Raw genomic sequence first — 26,923 nt, forward strand, 5'->3', positions numbered from 1 at the left:
CCAACAGAGATTCTTTATTGTTGTTTCCATTTCTATTCCCACATTTTAAAATGAGTTTGGTTGGCTCAGAGAGACACCTAAGATGGGAAGTTCAAGGAGAGGATAGAATATCATCCTTCTAGGGAAAGAGGCCAGGCAGGGCCAGGGGTTCAGGGAGGACTAAGGCTTCCAGTTGAAGCCCATGGCCCATCTGAGTGTTTGGAGATTCCAGGATAAAATCCCAAGCAATAACTTTGCAGTAACTTTGTGGCCCTGGGTTGGGTTATTTAGAGAGTTTGGGATCTCTGCAGGAGAACAGAGTTCCCCAATGCTTGATCATGAGTCACATTCTCACGTCAGGCATCACTCGACAGAGCCTTCCTTTGTGCTGGGCTGATCAGAGCAGCAATGCTGAGCCTCTGAGCAGAGGCTGGAGCCTGAGCTCCAGGATACAGGGTCCTATCTGAGGGACATGGACGTGACTGTTGGCCTCAGATGCTGTGCCCTCCTTGGGCTGATGACTTCTGACTGAGAATATCAAGTGTGGATCTCATAGACAAAAGTCCTTCTTTGAGTTTGTCAAAGAAGAAAAAAATTGAAAGCATTTTAAAACTTTAAAATTGATAAAAGGAAGGAACATAAAGTTCTATTAATTAAAATAGAGTCATATTATTCATGGATAATGAATATCCGAGTTTCCTAGAGAGGAGTGAGAGAAATGAGCCCCAGCCCTTCATTCTTTTCTTTTTGTTCTCAGCATCAGGGCAGAGCCAAGAGGAGAAGGAAAGGTGGAACACCGAAAGGTAGGGTTCTGCCTATCCCATCTGAACTCTCCAAGGGTGACCCTTCCTGCCTTTTCCATGAGGTCCAAGGTCCCTGATCTCTGAGGATGTCAACTGCTAGATACAGTTTCTCTCAGAAACCAGAGTTCTCAGAGGAGAGGCTTATGGGAAGGCAGTCAGAGCCTGAGACACTTCTCAGATTCCCTGCTCTGCTCTTCGCTGGGCATGAAGCAGTGATGGACCTGGGCAATGGGTGTTTCCCAACAGGTGGCCATGTGAGATGTCAAGAGTCAGAACTTCTGTGTCCTGACTTTGTAAAAGTCCTTTGACTTCCTGGATGATCAGATCCCTCTCTAAGGCAACACTGATCTCTGGGCTTCACATGGTGTTTTTGAGCATCACATGAGATAAAATGCATGTGAAAGTGCTTTACAAGAAGCAACATACACATGTTAATGTCACTGACCATTTGACCTCATCTACTGATTCTTGGGTCTTTCAGAGTCTAATATCCCAACGGTTTCCCGTAAGGGGACTCCTTTATTATACCTATGCTTCTACCTTCATTACATATAACCCACTCTCCTGGTTTCTCAGGTTGGAGATGTCACCAGACAGAAACAGAGGAGAAAACGAAGCTGATTTCTATTCTGAAAAGGTGACTAGTCTTTCCCCTTCTTTCCTGATCCCTCCTTAGCATGTTCTATGCATTCCAGGGATTCAGTGCCACCTGCTGTAGTCCTGGCAGGGGGTAGCATAGGAATGAGTATGTGATGAAGGCCTTGAGGTGAGGGCTACTGAGCATGTTGTGAACTCATGGAAGTGGAGCAATGTGAAGGGGCAGCAGGCTTCAAATGACCCCACCCCTGCCAGGCCAGCAGGTCCCCCTTTCCTTGTTCTGGTCCTGGTTGCATCTTTGTACTTCCTGTCTTCTGCAGCCCCCTGGGCCGGCACGATGACACCACCCGCATTCGTCAACTCTTATGTCCAGACCCCTTCTGCGAGGTGTGTAATAAGGCAACTGCTGACATCAATCGGATGCTATTCCCAGAGGCCCTGGAAGATTCTACTTCCTCTGTGTCCCCGTTGGCTTCCACAGCTCCTGTGACTGAGTCATCGTTTACTCTGTCCCCTGCCTTCTCAACAGTCCCTCCAAGAGACCTAACAGCAGCCTCTCTGCTTGAGCCTTCCCCACTGCCCGCCTCTGTTCTCTCCCCTAACCCAGTGACTCCCTTAGTTGACTTTTTTTCACCCTCACCACTGGGTCATTCTCTGGCACCAGAGCCTTTTCCTTCCTTGGATTCCAAATTCCCTGTGGACTATTCCCCACCCCAACCCCTTGCCTTTCCCCCTCTCCTACCACATGACACTCAGACAGCAGATCCTGTTCCCCCACGAGAGGCCACTTTGTCTCCGGATACCATTTTCTCTCTTGACCCCACCCTTTCCCAAGATATCAATCCCTTATCAGATTTGTCCCAGGCAGTGAATCACCCCGATTCTTCTGCTTGTCATCATGCACCACCAACTCTGTCTGTTTCACCACAGCCAGACTGCACTTTAACTGTCACTCAGTCTAAATCAATTGCCATCTTATTGAAGCCTGTTCCTGAGAACTCACTTCCAGAAAGCCCTGGTGTGTTGTCCACTTATGTCCCAGCACTCAGAGGCACTGATCATTCAAGCTTGTCAATTTCAGACTTCTCCTGGTGGCAAGCTCATGCCAAAGGCTTGTTCCCTTCCACGTTGGCACAATGTGATTTCAATCAAGAGTTTCTTGCCCTCCATTCTTCAGAGGCCTCTTTTGGGGGAGACCCTGCAGCCGACCTTGTAGAGCCTGGTAACCTCTCATTTCTCAGCCCTGATGTCCTGGCACTCCTGGAGAGACAAGTCCAAAAGAGGAGTGATTTCCTGATGTGGAAGGAAAAGGAAAATAAAAAAGATTCTTTTCCAGAACAACTTAGGCCAGACTACCAACAAAATTCTTCATGGAAAATGTTAGAGTCAATTGCTGATAAGCGTGATTCAGCAGTCTGCCTTCCCTTCTGGAGCAGCAAAGACAAACCAAAGGAGCTGCATGTGCATCAGCAGCCCCCATATCCTAAGACCCTGGAGGACCATTTACAGCAAAAACCTATCCAGTTCTTCTGGGGTCTCCCATCTCTGCACAGCGAGTCCTTGCCCTCTGCTGTTCCTGTCTTGGCTGACAGTTCCTCAATCTTTATTTTCAATAGAAACTCGAATGCCTCCACAGGCCAAGAATCACCAGTGCTTCCCGATCCCCTACCTCTGTCCTTGCCTGAGATTCAGCCTGAACCCTTGCCTCAAATCCTGCCTCAATCTCAGCCCCTACCTGTCACTCAGGTCCAGTCCCAGGCCGACCCTCAATCCCCACTCCCTGTCATACCATCTGATCCTCTACCCCAGATTAGGAAGTGTGGGGTACATTTCCACAGACCTCAGGATGAGTCAGAGTCTCTCTCCTCATCTGAAATTCAACGGCTGGAATGGAACATTTTGCAGAAACAACAGGAAAATTTGTGGGGTTTACCCTCTGTGGTCCAAAGATCTCAGGAAGACTTTTGTCCATCAGCTCCTAAGACTCCTCACCACCGGGCCCCCCAGGCCCATGTTTCAATCTCCATCCTTCCTGGGGAGTTTCCTCTCAGTGATGAACTTCGGAAGAAACTAGAGCATCACCTTCGAAAGAGGCTCATCCAACACCGGTGGGGCCTGCCCCGCAGAATCTACGAGTCTGTGTCACTGATGTTGCCTCCAAATAGTTTTTCAGAGGCATCTGAGTCGGAGAGCAATAATGAAGTCTCACTGATCTCTGTGTTTAAGAGTCAGAGTAGCAAAAATGTAAATGTTGGATTGAGCCAAACTGGAAGCTTCCATGAGAGGAGCTCAGAAATGTTCCAGCTAGAGGAAGATGTGGGGAAGGATCTGGGACACAGCCTAGAGAATGGCCCAAAAGATCACCTGTTGAATGACCCAAAGAGCTCTTCAGGTAAGGATCTGGGGTATGACTCTGAGAAAGACCTAAACAGTCAGATGGTGAGTCTCTCAGAGGAAAATTCAAGGGTGTCAGCAGAGAGTCTAGGTCAGAGACAACTTGAAAATGTCCTAAAAGTACATTTGAGCAAGAAGTTTGAGGAAATAAATGAGGGTCGGCTCCCTGGGACTGTGCATAATTCATGGCATGCTATGAAGGAAACATTGCTTCCTTCTGTGAAATCCCACACCCAAACAAAACAGACAAGTTTGCCGTCATCAGTGGGTGAGGCCTACTCCCTGAATACCTTCCAGGACCTGACTTTTGTTGATTCCAGTGCACAACAGATGCTGGAAGCCCATATTAAAAGGTTTCGTATGAGGATGTTGTGGGCCCTTCCCGCCAAGGTCCTTGAATCCATACAGATCTTTAAATTGAAAGATGCCTCATCCCAGTCCTTGTCTCATGCCAACTTGCCCTCCTCAACCAATGTGATTTCGGAGGCAGACTCCAAATCTGGGAGCTTCAAGTCCTTTAGAGGAAGCTCTAAATCTCTCCGTGGAGACAAAGTGGGAGCAACAAATTCAGCCCCTGTCCTGGATCGTTCTCTCCCTGCCATCTCACCTGTGGGCAAAGGAGGACAGAGGGTCCTGAGACAATCACGCTCGGGTGTCAACCGTGGGCTGGCAGAGGATGTTCAGAGAATTAAGGATGCCAGACAGACTCATCTGCCTGTCTCACTCTGCATCACAGGGAAAGCAGGTCATAGACAGACTCAACTAGCCAACAGAAATCCCCAAAAGCTGCTTGCAAAGCAAGCTGGGGCCAGATATGAGCCGAAGCATAAGAGTGTGAGTTCCAGTGATAAAGGAGAAATGCAACAGGGCAAAAAGGTGGAGAAGTCAGAACCTGTTTCCATGCCCAAATTGTCTAGGGAGGTATTCACAGCTGAGGAGCTTGATACTCTTCAATTAAAAACTAGTGACATGTTGACAACTAGCAAGCCACGGAGCTCCCAAATGATAAATGTGAATGAGAATAAAGTAGAAACTACCGTGACCACTGAAAGCCCCCCACCCAAATTACCAGTTCCCCAAGATCCTAAATCATTAGACCTTAAAGAACAACTGTTCAGTGAGTTAAACTTTAAACTGGAGAACAGGGAGCATAGCCAGGCTCAAGGCCAACCCACTGACACATCCCTCACTTCAGATAACTTGACTTGCGAGGCCTCACTGACTCATGCCCAGGCTGTCTCAGGTGGGAACATGGGAGCTTCCCAGGTGCTGCGTGTCCATTTGGAGGACAGAGGAATCAGGACGGAGCAGCAGCAGGAACCTAAGCATGCCTTAAGGAGGTGCCAGGATAAGAATTTCCCACCAACTGCAAAGAGAGTGAGCCCTCTGGGGCCCAAGGCAGAAGAGCTTGGTGGAGGGGATACAGGTCTGGGGACATCCAAACTTAGGAGGAAGAGTTTCCCTACTCAGGACATGGTACTAGAGGAGACACTTGCGAGCAAGTCTTCCCAGACCCTATCACAGAAGGGACAGCCTCTTCCTGAAGGCCATATCAGAAAAAGAATGAAGCACTTCTTGCAATGGCTTTATTCTGGGATAAAATACAAAAGGCAAGAAGATGCCCAGGAAAAGGGCAGCCCCATATCAACTGTGCAGAACAGAGGCCTAGTTAAAAGTAGAGCGGCCTTTACTGGGACAACTGAAGCTCAGAAAATTGTGACAGACGTCGGGAAGTTCCTAGAGGAGAAACTGGGGTGTCAGCATGCAATTGATGTCACCTGCTCTCCAGAGCCCCTTCCTTTCCCAGTGCAGTTTAGGAAAACTCAGCAAAAGGTGGAAGTGCAGGTCCAGAAAGAGCCTGTCCAGGGGCATCCTTTCAACTACAGGGCTCCCTCCTGTAAAGTGACAAACACCAAGTCCTGCCATCAAGAAGCTATCTTTGCTGGCCAGGGTTATCCTCCAAGTACAAGACAGGTCAGAGATAAGAAGAGACAGCCCCAGAAAGTTGTGGCATTCAAGGACCAGCGACTGTGTCACGGACATCCCCCAGCAGTGTCCCACAGGGAGCCTGTGGCCCATCCAAGCCCCACCCGCAGGTGTCAAGCTGTCCAAGCACCCCTGGCTGCGCTCAGCACTGCTGAAGGCACTGTGTTCAGACATCTGTCTCTACTGTTTAGACAGAAAAGACTTCTCCAGAATTTCCAGGGAAGAAGACTTCCCATCCAGAAATAACTCCTTCCTTGTGGAGATTATTGATTCTCCCCAATAAATATTTATCTAATAATAGTGTATCTTTTCTGTTTTCTGGGTTTTGGGTAACTCAGGGCTTACGTGTAAGGGAAAGGAAGGAGATAGTTCAGCTCTTACTGATTGCTTCCTTTGGCTTTGGCTAAAAGGTGACCAGTCCTCTGGAGTTCTTGCTGAGAAACAGATATGGTGCCCCCTCCACCCCCACCCCGCCCCCCCACCCCAAAGCCCATTTCCTCCCTGATGAAATTTGAGGAGATGGGCTTTGTCTTCTGCCGCTTAGCTTAGCCTTAATGAAAATGTATAGCAGCCCACACCTTCCCCCTCACTGAACGTTTTATATCCTTTAGAGAAGTAGGGAAGATAGGTCTTTTATACTTGAGGAGGGTTAAGGACAGGTATACTTTCTGAAAATAATGCTGAAGAAGAAACAACAGCTTAATCATTATTTAGAACTCAGTGACCAGAAGCTCCTACGGGGGGCTGAACCCTGAATGGCACTATTTGGGTGGAGGTGTTGCTCTACTGGACCCTGGGCTAGTTGCCGTAGGGTCCAGGAACAGCACAGCAACTGCTTAAGAATCTGTCATGTGGGTCATGTTAATGTATCGGAAGAGCATACTTTAAACTTGACATGGAGGTTTCCTTACTAGGAAGGCACCCTGGGGAAGTGGTTCCCCTCTCTGGGTATTTTTTCAGGCTGCTCAGTTGATGACTTTTTTTTTTTTGCAGAGGAAAAGCAGCACTCAGCTGTCAGTGGTAGGAATGTTGACCAGGCAGCCACCTACCTCCCAGGGTAAAATACAGCTGAGAGTAAGCAAAAGATGTCTTAAAGTGAGTGGGAAAGTAAGAAAAAGTGAAGGGAAAGAATGTCCTTACTGGGTGAACAAAGTTCATGCCTCATCATTCCCATATTCTGACCCTGTCCTGCTCCCCCATTCCTCAATCTGATCCAAGCACCATGTCCTCGAGGCTGACCAGAGAACTGCACAGCACACTGATGCCTTATATCAAAAAGGCATGGGGGTGTCTTTGAGTACTAAAACAGTATCTCCAAGGATGTCATCAAGATGGCATCCCCCTCTTTGGGGAAGGTGAGCATGGTGCTTTCCTTCCATCTGTGCTTGATGGGAATATACAAGATATCGCCCTTAATGTGTACAGTTCATCAATCAAGATGAAGGTGCCACCACTGAGATTAATAGCCTTGGTGGAGCCATGGTACCCCTCCCCCAGAATACCTACAGCTCATGAACCAGAGGTGAGTCCTAGACTATGCACTGGGGTATCAGACATTTGGGGGCTTACCATGGACCTCCTTTTTTTGGCCAAGGCTGCACACATACCCACCCTTACAATGAGGTCTAGAGGGAAGGCAACTCTACGTGTACGGACTGGGACTCAAAAATGGGGTGAGTATCCTAGAGAGCACTTGAGGTAGTTTTTCCAGAAAGACTTATGGATACTGGGTGTTAAAACAAAAAAACAAAACTAGATGTCCACTACAGGCTTCTCTCACTACTTTTATTTTCTTATCCAGAGTTATGACATTGATCCTACAATATCTGAAGCTTACGGTCACAGAGAGAAGGCAGATTCCGTGGAGCCCCCGGGAGAGGGACAAAAGGTGGGAGGGGGCCCAGGGTGGGGAACATGAAGAGGTGAGGAGTGGTGGAGGGCTCTAACTTCCATGTGAATAGACCTGTCAATAACCCAGCTTCCCTGTTCCTACATCATCTCATTTTTACTTCCCTTCCAGTGCAGTCACTGCCACACTGTAGAGCTTATTACCAGGAACACTTCTGCCATCTGGAATAGTACAGTCTGACATTCCACCCTTTGGCCTTATCCTCCATCCTTCCAGCTTATATACTACTTGTTAATTTTTCAACTTTAGGTCATTTTTCCACTTACTCTTCCTCTATCCACCAAGCTCTTGTCTTCTTTTTCTCTCTCTCCAAGGTAGGCTTGATGGTCTATCAGGTAAGCAACATTTAAAAAGCTCCACTACAAATAGGCCCCATCCAATCACCTTTAATCCTTCCTGTCTGGCAAAATCCCCTGTCTCTGCCTTTTCCAGAAATACCTTCCCATAAGTAGATGATGACTATTGGATTAAATCTCACAATCAAGTCTACTGATGCCATGATAAATTCAGCCCTCATACTACCTGGAAATAATGCATCCATTCCACAAATTCTTATTTCATTCTTACTAACATATGAACAAAATAAATGGAACTTAGGTCACTGTTTCCTTAGTCCATTTTCTCTCCAGTGCTACTCAAATCTCCTTCACTTGTCTCAAATTTAGGCCATCTCCACTTGCTCAGCAGATGTGCCAAACCACCATTCACAGAGGAACTAGAAGTCATGAGATGGGAAATTTTCATCAAAATCCTTAAAAAACAAAACTTTCCCATTCCTCCTTTCCTTCTTCCTTCCTGTTATATGGAAAGAAGTTTCTTTCCCAACCTCAAAGGAATTACACTTCCTGAAATTTCCTTATTGAGAGATAGCTAAACTCTAGTCTTGATGGACTGATCACCCTGGCCAGGTATCCTTTTGCTCCCTCCCTCTCCTTATGAGTCACTCTACATCTTTTATTTTTAAAGCTTTTTAGTACAAAAATGTTTAAACATGCACGAAAGCAGACAGAACAATGTAACCTCCCATACACCCCTCACCGAGCTTTCACAGTTATCATTTGGCATGTGTGATACATCCCATCTTTTACACTATGATTAAAGTGTAAAAGCCCATTTAAACATCTTGTCATCTATCTCTTAAGACATATGCTATGTGCCCATGTCAAAGCTCTCACATTTCTTTGATATTTATCACCTGTGGTACACAGTTATTCACAACAGATGTACACAGCATTGGTGACAAAAAAGCATTGTGCTTTAGAGGCTCTGGCAATCAGTTCTGCTCTGCCTTTTAGTCAACCCTAAGGAGTCATTTGAATGAATTCCTCCCTCAACCCCATACAAGAAGTAATCTTACAGATCAAATTCAGTGCACAATATTGCTTTCCCTTAATCACACAGTAACTATAACATGCAGAAAGAATAGAAGTAGTAAACTGTGCATGTTGATAAAGACTTGACATCACTATATGTGTTTTCAAATATTTACAAGAAAATATTTTTCCTGTCACACAGTTAAAATGAGCTATTGTGTTTCGAGTTAAACACAGTAGATAAAACACACTTGTTTATCTTCTCTCTTTCCCCAAATGCCATTAAAAGCAAGAGTAGATGAAAAAAAAAAGTAAGAGTAGGTGAAAAGAGGTTCAACATCTCTAGCCATCAGGAAAATGAAAACCAAAGCCACTATGATATAACACTTCACACACACAAGAATGACTAGAAACAAAAAGTCATATTAAAACAAGTGTTGGTGAGAATGCGGAGAAACTGGAACCCTGATACACTGCTTGTGGGAATGAAAAATGGTGCAGCTGTTTTGGAAAACAGTCTGTCAGCGCTTCAAAATGTTAAACATAGAATTACTATGTGACCCAGCAACTCCACTTCTAGGTATATACTCAAGAGAAATGAAAACATATGTCCACACAAAAACTTATAAACAAATGTTCATAGCAGTATTATTCATAAGAGTTAAAAGGCAGAAACAACCCAAATGTCCATCAACTGATGAATGGGTAAATAAAATATGGTATATCCATGCAGTGTAATATTTTTGGTATTAAAAAGCACTGATACATGCTACAACATGGCTGAACCTTGAAAACATTACGCTAAGTGAAAGAAGCCAGTCACAAATAACTACATATGATTCCATTCATGTGAAATGTTCAGAATAGGGAAACCAAGAGAGGACAGAAAGTAGATTAATGGTTGCTTAGAGCTGGGAGATGAAGGGTGGCGGGTAATAGCTAAAGGTTACGGGGTTCTTTCTGAAGTCATGAAAATGTTTTTAAAATTGTGGTGATGCACATGTCTGTGAGTACACTAAAAATCATGGAATTACACACTTTAAATGAGTAAATTGTATGGTATGTGAACTATATTTCAATAAAACTATTCAAACAAAGGATTTAAAAAGAATAAGTGCTTAAGGATGACTAGAAGGAGAGAGGATACGACAAAAGATGTCAACACATTTTTGGAAGACAAAAATCTGGTGGAAGAATGGTAACTGGCGAGCAGAGCAGACGAAGTGCTGGCAAACCAATTCACACCACAAAACGCCAGAAGACGGATGACCTGGTGGCACCAGATAAGAAAAATTAGGGGTTCCATGCTGTAAACATGTTGATTTTTTTCCTTCTTTTTTTTTTTTTTTGTATTGTGTTTAATTAAAAAAAATTTGCGGGTGGGGAGGGGGTGGTGCTCTTCTTCAGCATTTTGTAAAATCCTGTTGAAATGTGCAGGGGATCCCAGATTTCTTGCCTGGGACAGAACGTGAGATAACTTTTAAAGCTGGCATTACACATTTCTGGGGTTTGGGTATGGTGATGGTGGTAGCTGCAAGAATCAAAGGCAGAAATCTCAAAGTTTAGGTAAAATCCAGGACAGCAGGCAATGGTCTATTTTAAAAATGTATTTATTTGAAAATAACTAAACTTGTGGAAAAGTTGCATGGATGGTAAAACCATGTACCCTTTATCCAGACTTACCTACTAACATTTTGACCAATTTGAGATCTCTCTCCTCTCTCTGTCTCTGTTTCTGTCTCCTTCCCTCCCTGCCTCCCCTTTCTCTATATATGTGAATACGCACACACACACATATATGAAAAATATGCATACATTTCTGAATATTTGAAAATACATTTCATGCATCATGCACCTTCTCCTTGAATATTTCATTGTGTATTTAAGAAAAAGAAGATTCTCTTACATACAGTACAGTTATTTATCCCCTCCAGTAAATTTAACAATGACATAAAACTTTTAACTAATCTCCCATTCATATTCCATTTTTGTCAATTTATTGAGTAATGTCCTTTGTGGCTTTTTTTCAAAACCTCCATTACAGGATTCAGAATCACAGACTGCATTTAGTTGTCGTGTGCTTTTAGTCTCCTTTAATCTGGATCAGTGTTTCTCGGTCTTTCTTTTTTATGACAAGGCCACTTTTTGAAGAATATATTTTATGTGTCATTTTTCTGACCCCTTCTCTCCTGGAAATTCTTTTGGTGGAGCTTATATTGCTCAAACTTTAGAGGATGTTTTTACAGTTGTGAATCCTAGGGACCTCGGGGACAGTCAGGACCAGACTTTCTATAAAAAAAACAATACCAGAGATACAAAGATATGTGGAGGGATTTTTCTGAACAGATACACCTCCTGTAGTCAAGGGAGGAGCGTATGTGAGATGGAGTGGGCTTGAAATGTACCCTCCTTTTGGGTAGAGACAACAGTGGAGCTGTGGTTGCAGGAGAAGACAGGTAAAGAAAGGAGCTGTCATTACTAGTATCCTCCTCATAGGGGAGGGAGAGAATTAGGTATCTGGGGTCAAGACTGATTCATCAGACTCAACGAGGGAATACAGGCAAGCAAAGTAAGGAAATGACACGGCTTAATTTCAGCAGTTTATAATCTAAATAATGAAGGTATAAGGGCTACAACTATTAAATGACTAGCACGGGGAGATGAAATAAATACATATACACATCAACAAAAATGACATCATTGTTTAAAAAGGTATGGAGATGCCAACAGGAATTTTGGTGGAAAGTAAGAAAGTAGATGGGGAAAAAAATCATAAAACTTTTCATAGAAGAAGTAACCATGAGTGTGGTTCAAAAGAACTAAAACATATTGCTAAATATTGTGCTCATTAGAAGTTATGTTAAAGAGAAGCTCACTCCTTAAATCAGGGTGTGTTTGGTCCTTCGGGTTGTGTTCTGTAAAATAAAGAAAAAAATTTAAATGTTTTGAGAAGGGATTTGTCAGAAGAGGGAGCAAGCAGCAGGATGAGACACTGTATGGGTGGAGGGGGCTAGATTTGAGAACCTTAGGGGGCTAAATAGCCTAAGAGGGATTTTAGGAAAAAAAGAATTACTACAGATTTTTAAGTTGTTTGCCATAGGTTCATGGGTGTGCCATGCCCTTGTTTCCCTTTTTGTCATGCTTCCTGTTCACTGGTACAGGCTACTCTGCACTCACACTTTTTGGTGAATGTGAATTCTTTTGAGGAGATATGGGGGGGGGGGTATATTTCTTCTGAGTATATTTCTGGCTTCATACAGGTGAGAACACATTATATATGAGGGGAAGCTGTAGCTGAAGGCTTGGAGGTAAAAATCCCTTGGCATAGCAGAGTTTTAAATATTATGTGGAGTCCAAAGGTAGATCACCAAGCAGTAAAAGGGTCTCAGGTAATATCTGGGTAACGTGTGGAATAAATAGAAAATTTCACTAAGGTAAATATATGGTATGTAAATGTGTGGGTTGGAAGGTGGGTTAGAGGTATCTAAAGGGCCCTGGAGGGATGGATAGATCTGCTGGGTTGGATGGTGGGGGAATGATTGTGGGTTTATTTCTCTTGTGTTGTCCCCTCCCCCACTCTCAAGAACCTTTGGTGTTTACACTTAACCTCTGTGATGTGGGCCTAGAACTCTAGTCTAGAATGTGCACTTTCAATGCCCAGATGCCTGAGGCAGCAATGCACTTCTGATGATCTGGACCATCTTCTTTGTCTGAGGAGCCTTACTGCACCATGGCTGAACTCCAGCTCAACTTCCTAGGTTTTCCCATCCTTGCCTTTGTGTGTTGGGTGGGGCTCCTTCTTCTGTCACTGTGCTACCTAAGGAGGAATTCATGTTTCCCAATATTTTGGAAACAGAGAGAAATCGATCAGGTCAGCAAACCAGAGTCCCACAAAGATATTAAATCTTTTCAAATAGATGCATTCAATGCTATCAGTTTCCCTCTAAGTACTGCTTTTTCTGCCACTCACAAATTTTGACAAGTTGTATTTTAATTTTCATTTAGTTTAAAATATTTTTTCTCTTGATATTTCTTCCTTGACCCATGTTTTAGTAGCATGTTGTTTACTCTCCAAACATTTTGGCATTTCCAGCTATTTTTCTGTAATTGATTTCTAGTTTAAGTCCATTATGGTCTGAAAATATACTTTGTATGATTTCTATTTTATATTTGTTAAGGTGTGTTTTGTGGCCCAGAATGTGGTTTATTTTGGTCAATGTTCCATGTGTGCTTGAGAAGAATGCATATTCTGTTGTTGGATGAAGTATTCTATAAATGTCAATTAGATCAAGTTGATTGATGGTGCTGTTTAGGTCAACTATATCCTTACTGATTTTCTACCAGCTGAATCTGTCCATTTCTGATAGAGGGGTGTTGAAGTCTCCAAAAATAACAGTGGATTCACCTAATTCTCCTTGCAGTTGGACCAGTTTTTGCCTCACATATTTTGACAGTCTGTTGTTAGATTGTGTACATGTTAAGGATTGTTGTGTCTTCTTGGAGAGTTGACCCCTTTGTTGTTATGTACTGCCCCTCTTTATCCCTCATAACTTTCCTTGTTCTGAAGTCTGCTTTGTCTGAAATTAATACAGTTCCTCCTGCTTTCTTTCATCAGTGTTAACATGGTACAGTTTTCTCTTTCCCTTTACTTTTAATCATCTGTGTCTTTATATTTAAAGTGGGTGTTTTGTAGACAACATATAATTGGATCTTGTTTTATCCACTGACAGTCTGTCTTTTAATTGGTGAATTTAGACCACTTACATTTAGCGATTTTTTAATATAGTTGGATTAATATCTATCATATCTGTAACTGTTTAGTATTTATTATGTGTATTCTTTTTTTCTTCCTCTCTTTTTCTGCCTTTTCTGATTTTAAACAAGCACTTTATATGATTCCATTTCTCTCTTCTCTTAGCATGTCAAGTATTCTTTAAAAAATATTTTCATGGTTGCCCATGAATTTTTAATATACATTTACAACTAATCTAAGGCCACTTGTATATATAACATTATACCACTTTATAGGTAGTGCAGGTTCCATTATAACAGAGCTCCCAATTCCTCCCTCCTGTCCCTTGTAACACTGATGTCATTTATTTCACTTATCCATATACTATAATCACCCAATACACTATCATTAGTATTATTAGGTCAATTGAGAATAAGAAAAATAAAAGTTTTGTTTTACCTTCATTTATTCCTTCTTTTCCCTTCCTTTATGTAGATCTGAGTTGTCATTTTCCTTCTCCTTGAAGAACTTCTTTTAACATTTATTCCAGGGCAAATCTGCTGCTGATGAGTATCTCAGTTTTTGTTTGAGAAAGTTTTTATTTCTCCTTCACTTTTGAAGGATAATTTCACTAGACACAATGTTCTAGGGTGATTTTTTTTTCTTGCAACACTTTAAATATTTCACTCAATTCTCTTCTTGCTTGCATGGTTTATGATAAGCCCATAATTCTTATCCTTGTTCCTTTAGAGGTAGGATATTACTTTCTTCTATATTCTTTCAAGATTTTATCTTTCAGTTTCCTACAGTTTTAATAAAATATGTTCAGGTATAGACTTTCTTTGTATTTATACTGCTTGGTGTTCTCTGAGCTCCCACAATCTATGGTTAATCTGTCATTAATTTTGGAAAATCCTGGGCTGTTATTTCTTCAAATATTTCTTATTCTCTGTTCTCTCTTTCTTCTCCTTTTGGTATTTCAATTACATGTGTATTATACATTTTGAAACTGTCTCACAGTTCTTGGATATTCTGAGTTAAAATTTTTTTTTTAAATTCTTTTTCTCTTTGCATTTCAGTTTGGAAAGTTTCTATTGACATATTTTCAAACTCACTTATTCTTTCCCTGGCCATAGGCAATCTACAGATGAGCCAATTAAAAGCATTGTTCATTTCTGTTATAGTGTTTTTGGTTTCCAACATTTCCTTTTGATTCTTTCTTAGAGTTTCCCTCTCTCTGCTTATTGCTCATCTGTTCTTGCTTGTTTCTGCTTTTTCCATTAGAGCCCTTAACATGAAACGATGGTTATTTTGGATTCCATGTATGACAATTCAAAAATCTGTGTCATATCTGAATGTGGATCTGATGCTTGCTTTATCTATTCAGACTGTTTTTCCTTGCCTTTTTATCATACCTTGTAATTTTTTGTTGAAAGCCAGACATAATGTATTGGGTAATAGGAACTGAAGTAAACAGACCTTAGTGTGAAGTTTTATGTTAATCTGGGTACGTGTTGGTTGTGTTTAATATTTACTGTAGCTGTATATGTCAGAGACTTCAATTTCCTATAGTGTCCTTGTTTTAATCTCCCTTGGTGTCTTCAGATTTCCCTAAGTCTCCTCCTTATATAGAGCCTATGCCTTGCAGCTCTTTCGGCTATGATCCTCTTTTACCATACTGGAGCCCTGTTGATGTGGTAGTAAGGTGCTGGGGGGGAGGGGATATGATTAAATCTGTCTTTTAGTGGGCCTGTGTTCCTGGGTTATTCACAGATGTTTCTAACACTTTTCTCTCTTTCTTTCTTTTCACTTTTTAGAAGAGATAGGAGGGCTAGAGGGAACTGGAGTTGGATAATTTCCCTTCTCCCATGTGGGATAAGTCTCTGGTAGTCTTTTCCTCTGCTGAGTAAGCTTCCGTTATGGAGAACATTCAGGGGATATTTCAGAATGTTTTCAAAATTGTTACTTTTCTTCCCATTCCCACACTCCTCCACCAGAAACATCAGAATTTTTCATGGCTCTTCACCGAGAGAACCTGGTGGGGTTCCCATAGGCGAAACCCATGAATAGGTGGAGGCCCCCCTAAGATAATGTCCCTAGGAGTTTCTCGCTCTCATGTTAGCCCACGTGCATCCTCTAGCAATTTGTCAAAGTGTCCTTTTAAGTGTTCCTATTAATTTATGGCTCCAGTAGCCTGTGCTTGAGGTAAGCTGACCTCAACTGTGATTCTCTGCATTCACCCTCTATGAAGATTTTGGAGTGATTTGCCCGGTGACCTTAATTCTCTAATGCTAGAAGAAAAGTCACTGACTTTCAATTGGTTCAGATTTTGCTTCTTCTAAAGACTGGAGTAATGACTCCCAAGCTCTTTAAATGTTGCAGCTGGAACCAAAAGTTGCCTCTCAAAGAATGATTCTTTATTTTCTTGTTCCCCTGCTCACATTTCTCAGTGAGATTGGTTGGGTCAGAGAGACACCTAAGATAGGAAGTTCAAGGAGAGGATAGAACATCATAGGCCAGGCAGGGCCAGTAGTTCTGGGGGGACTAAGGCTTCCAATTGAAGCCCATGGCCCATCTGAGTGTTTGGAGATTCCAGGATAAAATCCCAAGCAATAACTTTGCAGTAACTTTGTGGCCCTGGGTTGGGTTATTTGGAGAGTTTGGGATCTCTGCAGGAGAACAGAGTTCCCCAATGCTTGATCATGCATCACATTCTCACGTCAGACATCACTCGACAAAGCCTTCCTTTGTGCTGGGCTGATCAGAGCAGCAATGCTGAGCCTCTGAGAGCCTCTGAGCAGAGGCTGGAGCCTGAGCTCCAGGATACAGGGTCCTATCTGAGGGACATGGACGTGACTGTTGGCCTCAGATGCTGTGCCCTCCTTGGGCTGATGACTTCTGACTGAGAATATCAAGTGTGGATCTCATAGACAAAAGCCCTTCTTTGAGTTTGTCAAAGAAGAAAAAAAATTGAAAGCATTTTAAAACTTTAAAATTGAAAAAAGGAAGGAACATAAAGTTCTATTAATTAAAATAGAGTCATATTATTCATGGATAATGAATATCCGAGTTTCCTAGAGAGGAGTGAGAGAAATGAGCCCCAGCCCTTCATTCTTTTCTTTTTGTTCTCAGCATCAGGGCAGAGCCAAGAGGAGAAGGAAAGGTGGAACACCGAAAGGTAAGGTTCTGCCTATCCCATCTGAACTCTCCAAGGGTAACCCTTCCTGACTTTTCCATGAGATCCAAGGTCCCTGATCTCTGAGGATGTCAACTGCTAGATACAGTTTCTCTCAGAAACCAGAGTTCTCAGAGGAGAGGCTTATGGGAAGGCAGTCAGAGCCTGAGACACTTCTCAGATTCCCTGCTCTGCTCATCGCTGGGCATGAAGCAGTGATGGACCTGGGCAATGGGTGTTTCCCAACAGGTGGCCATGTGAGATGTCAAGAGTCAGAACTTCTGTGTCCTGACTTTGTAAAAGTCCTTTGACTTCCTGGATGATCAGATTCCTCTTTGAGGTAAATAACCATTGACCTATGTTCCTCAAAGGGTGGTTCTGAATATCACATGGGAGAATACATATGAAAGCCCTTTGTGAATGATAAAGCAACATACATATTTGAGCTTTGTTATTATTATCATTGACCATGTGATCTGACCCTATTTCCTAGTTCTTGGGGCTCTCCAAGTCCAATCCACCAAGGGTACCACGAAAGGACATTCTACTAAGCCTCCTATAAGGTCTCCTTGTTTCTACCTTCATCACTCTCCTGGTTTCCCAGGTTGGAGAGCTCGCCAGAGCGAAGTAGAGGAGGCAAGGAAGGTGCTTTCTCTTCTGCAAAGGTGACTGAACATTACCTTCTTTCCTGTATCCCGCTTTTTAGTGGAGTCTTTGAATTTCTAGGGCCTCAGTGAAGCCTGGGATTGACATGGGAGGGAAAATCCTCAGATTCAGAATGTGAAAGCCTTGGGGAGGGGGATAAAATATTTATTGTGAGATTAAGGAAGTAAAAGAATGTGAAAGGATAGTATACATTGGGCAGCCATACTTTTGCCAGACTTGCCAGGGTCTCATGTTTGTTCTGGTCCTGGCTGCATCTTTGTACTTCCTGTCTTCTGCAGCCCCCTGGGCCGGCACGATGACACCACCCGCTTTCGTCAACTCTTATGTCCAGACCCCTCCTGCGAGGTGTGTAATAAGGCAACTGCTGAGGTCAATCGGATGCTATTCCCAGAGGCCCTGGAAGATTCTACTTCCTCTGTGTCCCCGTTGGCTTCCACAGCTCCTGTGACTGAGTCATCGTTTACTCTGTCCCCTGCCTTCTCAACAGTCCCTCCAAGAGACCTAACAGCAGCCTCTCTGCTTGAGCCTTCCCCACTACCCACCTCCGTTCTCTCCCCTAACCCAGTGACTCCCTTAGTTGACTTTTTTTCACCCTCACCACTGGGTCACTCTCTGGCACCAGAGCCTTTTCCTTCCTTGGATTCCAAATTCCCTGTGGACTATTCCCCACCCCAACCCCTTGCCTCTCCCCCTCTCCTACCACATGACACTCAGACAGCAGATCCTGTTCCCCCACGAGAGGCCACTTTGTCTCCGGATACCATTTTCTCTCTTGACCCCACCCTTTCCCAAGATATCAATCCCTTATCAGATTTGTCCCAGGCAGTGAATCAACCCGATTCTTCTGCTTGTCATCATGCACCACCAACTCTGTCTGTTTCACCACTGCCAGACTGCACTTTATCTGTGACTCAACCTAAATCAACTTCCATCTCACTGGAGCCTGTTCTGGAGAAGTTATCTCCAGATAGCTCTGGTGGGTTGTCCACTTGTGTTTCAACAATCAGAGGCACTGAGCATTCAAGCCTGTCAATTTCAGACTTCTCCTCAAGGCAAGCTAATGCCAAGAACGTGTTCCTCCCCACATTATCACTCTCTGATTTTCAGAGAGAGAATGTTTCCCTCCCTCTACCAGACACCTGTCTCTGGGGAGACTCTGTTACCAAGCATGTGGAGGCCATCCAGGGACTCTTGGAGAGACAAATAGAAAAGAAAATGGCTTTCCAGAATTCAGAGAAGAAACAAAAGGAAGAGGGACCATTTTCAAAACAAATGTCAGAATACCAACGGACATCTTCAGGGAATTCATTGCAGTCACTTGATGTAAAGGACACTAGAGCCCCCCAAACTGGCTGGAACAGTGAAAGCAAACCCGAGCAGCTGCGCATTTGTCAGCAGCTCCTATATGACAAGACTTTGGGGGAAAACTTGCAGCAGAAATATAGCCAGCTCTTCTGGGGTCTTCCCTCTTTGCACAGTGAGTCCCTAGAGGCTACTCTCCTGGCTTCTAGTAGTAGTTACCCACTAGAGTCTCACTCTGTTTTATTCAATGGAATCTGTAGTGCTTCTGCATTCAAAATGCGGGATCAAGAATCTCCACCACTTCTTTATTCCCATCCCCTTCTGCTCCCTCATGTACATCCACAACCCTTGCCTCAAACTAAACCCCAATCCCAGCCCCTACCTTTCACTCAGGTCCAGCCCCAGGCCCACCTTCAATCCCAACTCCCAATTCTACCATCTTCTTCTCCATCCCAGATTAGGGACCATGGAGTGTCTTTCCATAGATTCCAGAATGAGTCAGACTTTCATATCGCGACTGGAAATCAACACCTGGAATGGCACATGTTGCAGAAACAACAGGAAAGTTTGTGGGGTTTAGTTCCTGTGCTCCAGAAATCTCAAGAAGCCACTTGTCCTCAAGCTCTTAACCTCCCATTGGTCAACCGGTCGTCCCATGCCTATGTACCAGTCTCCGTCCTTGGCCATTTTCATATCACCAGTGAACCCCAGGAGAAACTGGAGCTCCACGTTCCAAGGAGGCTAATTCCACGATGGTGCCTCCAAGCCTGTAGGAATCTAGAGTCCCCAGCACTGATGGAGCCTCAGTATAAATTAACAGAAGTACCTCAGCAGAGAGGCACACATGTTCACTTACAAATCTCTGAGCTTCAGGGCAAGGATAGCAAGGATATAGGGAAGACTGAATTGGGTCTCCCAGCAAATTTCCATGAGAGGGCCCCAACAAAGTTTCAGCTAAGGGATGACATGAGGAAGAATCTTGGCTATATCCTAGAGAAGAGCCCAGAAGACAGTCCACAAGAGGTCTCAGAACGTTACCTAGTGCAGGGTCTGAGGGCTGCTTTGGAGACAAAAACTAACTGTGTGTGTCACTCAAGGAATCACTCAGGGAATGAATTATTAAATGTCTCAAGGAAGGACATAGATTGGAATCAAATAAAAACCATTCTTAGACTACATGTGAGCACGAAGTCTTGGCAGATCAGTGCAGGTAGGATTCCTATAGGTGTGTGTCGTTCATGGCTGGCTGACGACAATACTTTGCCTACTTCTGGGAATTCCCAGACCAATATGGAAGACGCAGATTCAAAAAGCGCAATGGTAGGTAAAGTCTACCACCAGATTAGCACTCTAGAGCTTTCTTTTCTTGATCCTAACACCCGAAAAGTGCTAGAAGCCCATATTTTAAGGTTTCGTGTGACTCAGAGATGGGGTCTACCCCTCAAGGTTCTTGAATCCATAAAATTCTATATGTTGAGAGAAGCCAAAACATGGCCTCTTCCTCAATTTGACTTTCCCTCCTCAACCACCCATATTTCTGGGGTGGATTCCAAAGGTGAGGTTTCCAAGCCCCTTGAAGGAAGTTCTGAAACTTCTCAAGGAAACAAGGTGAGGACTACAAATTCAGTCCCGGTGCTGGATCATCCTCTTCCTGTTATCTCATCTGTGGACAAAGAAGGACAGCGGGCCCCGCAGCCATCACACTCTGATATCGACCAAAGGCTTGCAGAGGACGTTCAGACAATTGAGCGTGGCAGACAGACTTTTCAGCTGCTCACACACAGAAACAAAGACAAAGTGAGTCAGAGTGAGACTCTACTAGACCACAGATGCAGCCCAGAGGTGCCCATAAGGCAAGCCGGGGATGGACATGAGCCAAGGGATGAGAACATGAACTCCAGTGATAGAGTAGAAATGATTCGGGGCCAAAAGATAGAGGGGAAGAATTTAGAACATTCTTTCATGTCCAGTGTGTCCAGGGAGATATTCAAGGCCAAGGAGCTGTGTGCTCTTCAATCACAATATAGTGACATCTTGACAACCAGCGAGTTGGACAGCTCCCAAATGGCATACGTCAATATGGGTAAAATAGAAACTACCCTGACCACCCAATGTCCCTCACCAAAAATAACTGTTCCCCAAGATTCTAAACTATCAGACCTTCAAAACCAGCTCCTTAGTGAGTTAAAGTTTAAATTCGAGGGTAAGGAGCATAGCCAGGCTGTACACTGTCCCACTGACATGCCCCTGATTTCAGGTAGGTTGCCTTCCAAGCCTTCACTGACTCATGTCCACAGTGTCTCCAATGGGGACATGGCAGCTTCCCAGGTGCTGCATGCCCACTTGGAGGACAGTGGGACCAGCACGGAGCAGAGGCAGGATCCCTCTAAGCATGTCTTATGGAACTGCCAGGATAAGAATTTCCCACCTGTTGCAAAGAGAGTGAGACCTCCGGGCTCCAAAGCAGGAGAATACAGAAGTGAGGATTCAGGACTAGGGACGTCTACAGGCAGAAAGAAGAGCCACCCTGTTGAGGAAAGAGAATTAAAGGACACTTCCCCACCTCTGTCACAGAATGAACAGCTTCCTCCAGAAAGTTACTTCAGAAAAAAGATGAGGCGATTTTTTCAGTGGATTGACTCCAAGAGGAAAATCAAAGACCAGGAAAGTCCCCAGCAAAAAGCCAAATTCATGTCAACCTTTGTGCAGCACCAAGACTCAGTTGAAAGTGCAGCTATCTTTGTGAGTTATGGGCCTCCTGAAGCTCAGGAGCTCATGACAGCCATTGGGAAGATCCTAGAGGAGAAGCTGGCACGTAGGTTCAAATCTGAGGCCTTGGAGTTAAGTCAGCACAAGAAGAAACTGCAGACCCAGGTACAGCCTGACAAGGGACGTCCCTCCAACTGTGGGGCTCTCTCTGACCCACAGCAAGAGGAATGGGCACGTACCAAGTCCTCAAATCAAGAAGCTGTTTCTGTTGACCAGAGTTGTCTTACAAGTGTTAGACAGAACAGAGACAGGATCAGACATCACCAGAAAGTTGTGGCCTTTGAGGACTAGGTATTATGCCAGAGTCAACTCTCTTCCCTGTCCTCCAGGGAGCTTGTACCCAATCCAAGCCCCACCTGCGTGCATCAAGAATGCCAGGTACCTCCAGCCACCCTCACCCCTGATGAAGGCACTGTGTTCAGAGATTTGACTCTTCTATTCAAACAGAAATTGCTTCTCCAGCATTTCCAGGGAGAAAAAATTTCTCCAAAGAACTCAGTTGTTGTTGAGAAAACCTCGCAGTTTTCATGATAACACATCCTCTGATGAAAACAATCTTTCTTTAGTACAACTGAGAATATTGATCCTCCTCAATAAATATTTCTTCTAGTAGAGAAACATTAGTGCTCTCTGTGTACTGCACTGGGGGCATGGGTTTTGGGTATCCTGGAACTTGTGTGTAGAGAAAGGAAGGAGTAGTTCAGCTCATACTGATTTCCTCTCTTGGCGTCTAAGAGATGACCAGTTCCTTGCAGGGAGCCTGACAGTAGCCTCCTCAGTTTCATCCTGGGGTCCTTTATTTGATCCTGCTCAGATGTCCCCTACTTAAAAAACTTTATTTTTCTAAAAAAAAGTACAAAAAGTTTACTCTAGAAACTTTCAGGCTTTTCCAAAGTGAGAAAACCCCTTAAAGTCCAGAACTTGGCTCAAACTGTCTTCTTATCTGCTCTCAAACGATCCTGAACTATATACAGCTATAATCCGATAAGTTACTCTGGCATAATGTAGCCAGAATTAACCCTTGTTCCTTCAGAAAGTTTTGAAGAGCGTTTAGGCCCTGAGGTTAGTGGAAGACAGAAATCTTCCTCTTAGATCTCTTGGTGAGGAATAAATGTCACCTGCAACTAAGAGCCCTTCTCTCCTTCATGAAGTTTGTAGTGATGGGCCATGTTCCCCACCCCTTAACCTTACCCTAATGAAAATGGGTAGCAGTTCACCTTTTCCACTTCCTCTACCCTTACTGGAGCAGTAGGGAAGACTGAGTTTGCAGCTCTGAAAAGGACAAGGGATATGAATATTTTCCTGAAGATGGTGACTTACTTTCGTCTAGAAAAAGCTGCTGATTCCAGAGTATCTCATAGGTAGGTGTCATTGAGTGGGGTGTATATAAATGGGCTTTGTGATTGTGGACACTGGGTTGGCCAGGGCAGGGTCTAGGAACTGGGTGGGTCCGGCTTAAGAATCTGCTACACATGGGGTGCTAATCTGTCTGGAAAGCACATTTTGAGCTTGACAATGAGGTCTCTGTGCTTGTGAGAACACCTTGAGGAACAGGAAGAGCTGCTCCTCAAGGAAATTTCTTCAGGATATGTAGCTTGATAGCATCATTTACAGGAATGGTCATCAGGCAGTCACCCAGAATTTTGGGGAAAAGGAGGAAGAGAGTAAAGAAAATGTAATGGTGGAATGAGTGGGAAAGGAAGAAAAAAATGAGAAGGGGAAAGAATGACATCATCGTCACTACTCATGATCCCATACTGGCCATCCATTCCACCCAACACAACCCTACCTATGCCTCCAGTACCTCCTGGATACTAATCAGGGCTTTGTAGAGCACAATGATACCATTTTAGCATAAGAGTATATTGGATAATCTTTGAGCATGAAGACAGTATTCCCAAGGATGTCATCAGGGAGATGGTGTCCTATTTGGTGCCTGCCCTCCCAGTCATGCTACATTTTTCACCAAGATTACAGTAATTTAGGGGTGTATTAGTTATCTATTGCTGTATAATGGACACCCCCAAATTTAGTGGCTTTAAGAAGCACATATTTATTATCTCAGTTTTTGTGGGTAGGAATCCAGACAAGGCCTACCTGGGTTCTCTGCTTCAAGGTCTCTCACAAGGCTGCAATTAAGGTGTCAGTTGGGGCTGGGGTCTCATCTGAAGGCTTGACTGTGGAAGGACTCACTTCTGTGCTCACTTATACAACTGTTGGCAGGATGAAGTTCCTCAAAGCCTGTTGGACTGAGATCCTCAATTCTTTGTTGGTTGTTGGCTAGAGTTGGCTGGAGTCCCTCCTCAGTTCCTTGTCATGTGGGCCTCTCCAACATGGCAGCTTGCTTCATCAATGTCAGGAGACAGTCTGCTAGCAAGACAGAAGTTACAATCTTTTGTAAACTAATAATGGAAATGATATCCCATCACCCTTTCCTTATTCTATTAGAAGCAAATTACTAAGTCCAGCCTACACTCAAGGAGAGGAGTAATTACACAAGGGTGTGACTATCAGGACGTGGGGATCATTGGAACCTTCTTAGAAGTCTTCCTAAGACAAGGGTTTCTTCTTGGACACCCCACTCAGTTCACTGCAGCAAAAGTGGCCAGAGGTGTCAAGTGTATCCGTGCCCTCATTCACATTCATATCATCAAGGTCAAAGCTGTTTAATGGCTAAGTAGAGTGGTAGCTGGTAAGAAAAAAAAAGAGGTTGGAGCATCCAAAGAAGGAGGGAAAGGTGGCATGCAGGTAAAGGTGGTGTGGGGTCACCACGAATAATCAAGTGAAAGGAGGCCTTAGAACCACCTGACTCACCACTGCCAGTTTTCAGACTTGGGAGAGAGAAAAAATTAGGTGCAATATAGCTCATGCTGGCTCCCCCAGTCTCTCCCCTCTGCCCTAGCTTTCAGACCATAGGGCTAAAGAAGCAAACTTCAGCTCCTGTAGAGACAGCCACGCTTACAGAGGAAGCAAACCCTACAGATTGCAAGGTTTAGTTTCTGCTCTTATCAATATGTTTAATATAGCACATCCATCATTTCAAATGTGCTTCTCACAGCTGAAACATCAGAGAAAATGAGTCACCCAATTGGTGGAAAAGCCGGTACTAGGGAACTCAGAGCATTTAACTGCCATCCTGGGATATTTTCTACGTAACCATGGCCCGAGGACTTTTAACCAAGGGACAGGTGGTGGCTTAAAGGATGAGTTACTGGCCTGGGGTCACATAACAAGTCATACCCGGTGCCCAGATGTTTGCTTCCATTCAGAGAAACATTACATGAGGAAACGAGGCTGAGTTTACACCTTCAGAACATCTATAAAGTGACCTGTCCAAATGAGGTGGCAGCACCATCCAGGAGTGATCCCATACTCTTGTTCTGCTTCTAGGACTGTTTTCCTTTTTCCCAGACTCCTGTTCCTATGGGAAAGGACTGTCATAAAAGGCAGGAAGGTATATTAGCTGAACAATGACTGGAGAGATGAGGATCAATTTCCCTAGAAAAAGATTTCATGTGCTTCGTGCCCACACTCAGGATCACAGTGTTGGGCAATTTCAGGAGGGGTCTCATATACATTACATTTTGTGGTGCCTGAAGAAATTGTCACTGACATAGAATGTGATAGGAATGGTCTATCTGAATTTTTACAACCGCAAGCCCACGCTCCAAACCTAATACCAGGGCAAACGAAATGGATGAATCAACTGGTACCTTGACGTGGATTGGGCACAGGAGCCCCAGATCACAGGCTCAGGCATCATGAATTTCTTTGGTGCCAGGTGTTACCTAAGAGGATCAGATTCCTTTAGGCAGCCTTCACAGGGATTAACACTGAGAACTGTGCCCCAGTGTGCAGTCTCAATGAAGAGGTCCAGGCTATGAGATCAGACTCTTCTCTGAGGCCTTTCTTCTAGAACTTCTATTTGGTCCTGGATTAGAGCCTAAATTAGGCTGTTATTTTCCTGGGGACACAAGTACATGTTTGGTCTTCATTAGGGAGGCCAAGAGACAGTTCAAAGACTTGTGGAAGCTGCCTCCTTATCTCTCCCAGGAAACTCAAGGTCTATTCTTTCCTTCTATGAGGTGGGGTGGGGGTGGGCAGGCAGGGAAGGAAATTATTATTATGCAAGTTTAGCAGTGCTTCACTGTGGGAAGGAGGTTGGGCTGACAATGACAAGGGTGGGTAATTTTCCTCTGTAGCAATGCTTGCCCAGCTTTAGGCATCCTTCATTTGAGGCAGGATGATTTACCAAGCTATGCATTGCTGTTTCCACTCCCTGCCAGAGGGGACTCCAAAAGGAATAAAAGCTGACTTTCCCCTTCTGTCTTACAGGAAGTTCTGGGCTTCTGGTCTAAGGGGTTATTAATGGCTTTTCATATTTCCTGACCCCCAAACAGAAGTTGTGAGATACCTATTGTACAGTCCAGTCCAGATTCTCATGTGGGAGGAGAATTTACCTGGGTGTTCCCAGGAGAGAGGAGATGGGGGTTGATATAAGTGCTGGGTTGAAAGAAGGAGAGTTGACTAAAGGTAGCAGTGGCTCCAATGACTCCAGAATAAGGATGTAAACATGAGTTCCTTATGTGGATGGCTTTTGTGTGGAAGTCCTCTAGGAGATAGCACGATTTTTTATGGGATGAAATAATGTTTGCTGAGATGACTAATCATCAAGCGCCATTATTTTGGGAGCTTCAGTAAAATACTGCATTGCCCATACTTAGCATAGAGGCTGTGAAGCCAAGGACGTTAATTTGGCCTTTTAATGGACCAAATGGGCCTGGACAGTGAATATCCCAGTCCCACCATGGTGGACTTAAATCAGAGGCTCTTTCCTACATATTTGTTTGACAGTGAATACTAAACTAAATAGGCAAAAGGCCCCCAGTAGGGCTTCCCTGGTGGCACAGTGGTTGAGAATCTGCCTGCCAATGCAGGGGACACGGGTTCGAGCCCTGGTCTGGGAAGATCCCACATGCCGCGGAGCAACTGGGCCCGTGAGCCACAACTACTGAGCCTGCGTGACTGGAGCCTGTGCTCCGCAACAAGAGAGGCCACGATAGTGAGAAGGCCTGCGCACCGCGATGAAGAGTGGCCCCCGCTTGCTACAACTAGAGAAAGCCCTCGCACAGAAACGAAGACCCAACACAGCCATAAATAAATAAATAAATAAATAAATAAATAAATAAATAATTCCTATTAAAAAAAAAAAAAAAGACCCCCAGTAATGACTAATACTGAATATCTCTCTACACTTTAAAATGGGGGCTTTGAGCCAGATTTAGTTTAATTTAGAAA

The 26,923-nt window shown here is 44.0% G+C and overlaps 2 protein-coding genes across 2 annotated transcripts in view; both read left to right on the forward strand.

Moving 5' to 3' along the window:
• The window catches only part of LOC309633054 (spermatogenesis-associated protein 31D4-like), a 212,198-nt gene extending 206,141 nt beyond the window's left edge, over positions 1 to 6,057 (forward strand). Inside the window, exons 6-8 of the mRNA XM_082401359.1 lie at positions 737 to 782; positions 1,359 to 1,419; positions 1,700 to 6,057. Of these exons, the coding sequence (XP_082257485.1) occupies positions 737 to 782; positions 1,359 to 1,419; positions 1,700 to 6,005 (4,413 nt within the window). The 3' untranslated portion in view covers positions 6,006 to 6,057. The remainder of the gene's footprint in view (positions 1 to 736; positions 783 to 1,358; positions 1,420 to 1,699) is intronic.
• LOC309633057 (spermatogenesis-associated protein 31D1-like) lies at positions 3 to 26,509 on the forward strand. The gene is given in 5 exon segments (XM_082401364.1): positions 3 to 457; positions 15,254 to 16,891; positions 17,493 to 17,553; positions 17,833 to 21,913; positions 21,917 to 26,509. Coding segments are annotated over 4 exon segments (4,467 nt in total). The 5' UTR covers positions 3 to 457; positions 15,254 to 16,806; the 3' UTR covers positions 22,157 to 26,509.
• The last annotated feature ends 414 nt before the right edge of the window (positions 26,510 to 26,923 follow it).

The sequence above is a fragment of the Balaenoptera borealis genome, assembly GCF_965194805.1.
Source record: "Balaenoptera borealis genome assembly, chromosome: 8".
Classification (NCBI taxonomy): Eukaryota; Metazoa; Chordata; class Mammalia; order Artiodactyla; family Balaenopteridae; genus Balaenoptera; species Balaenoptera borealis.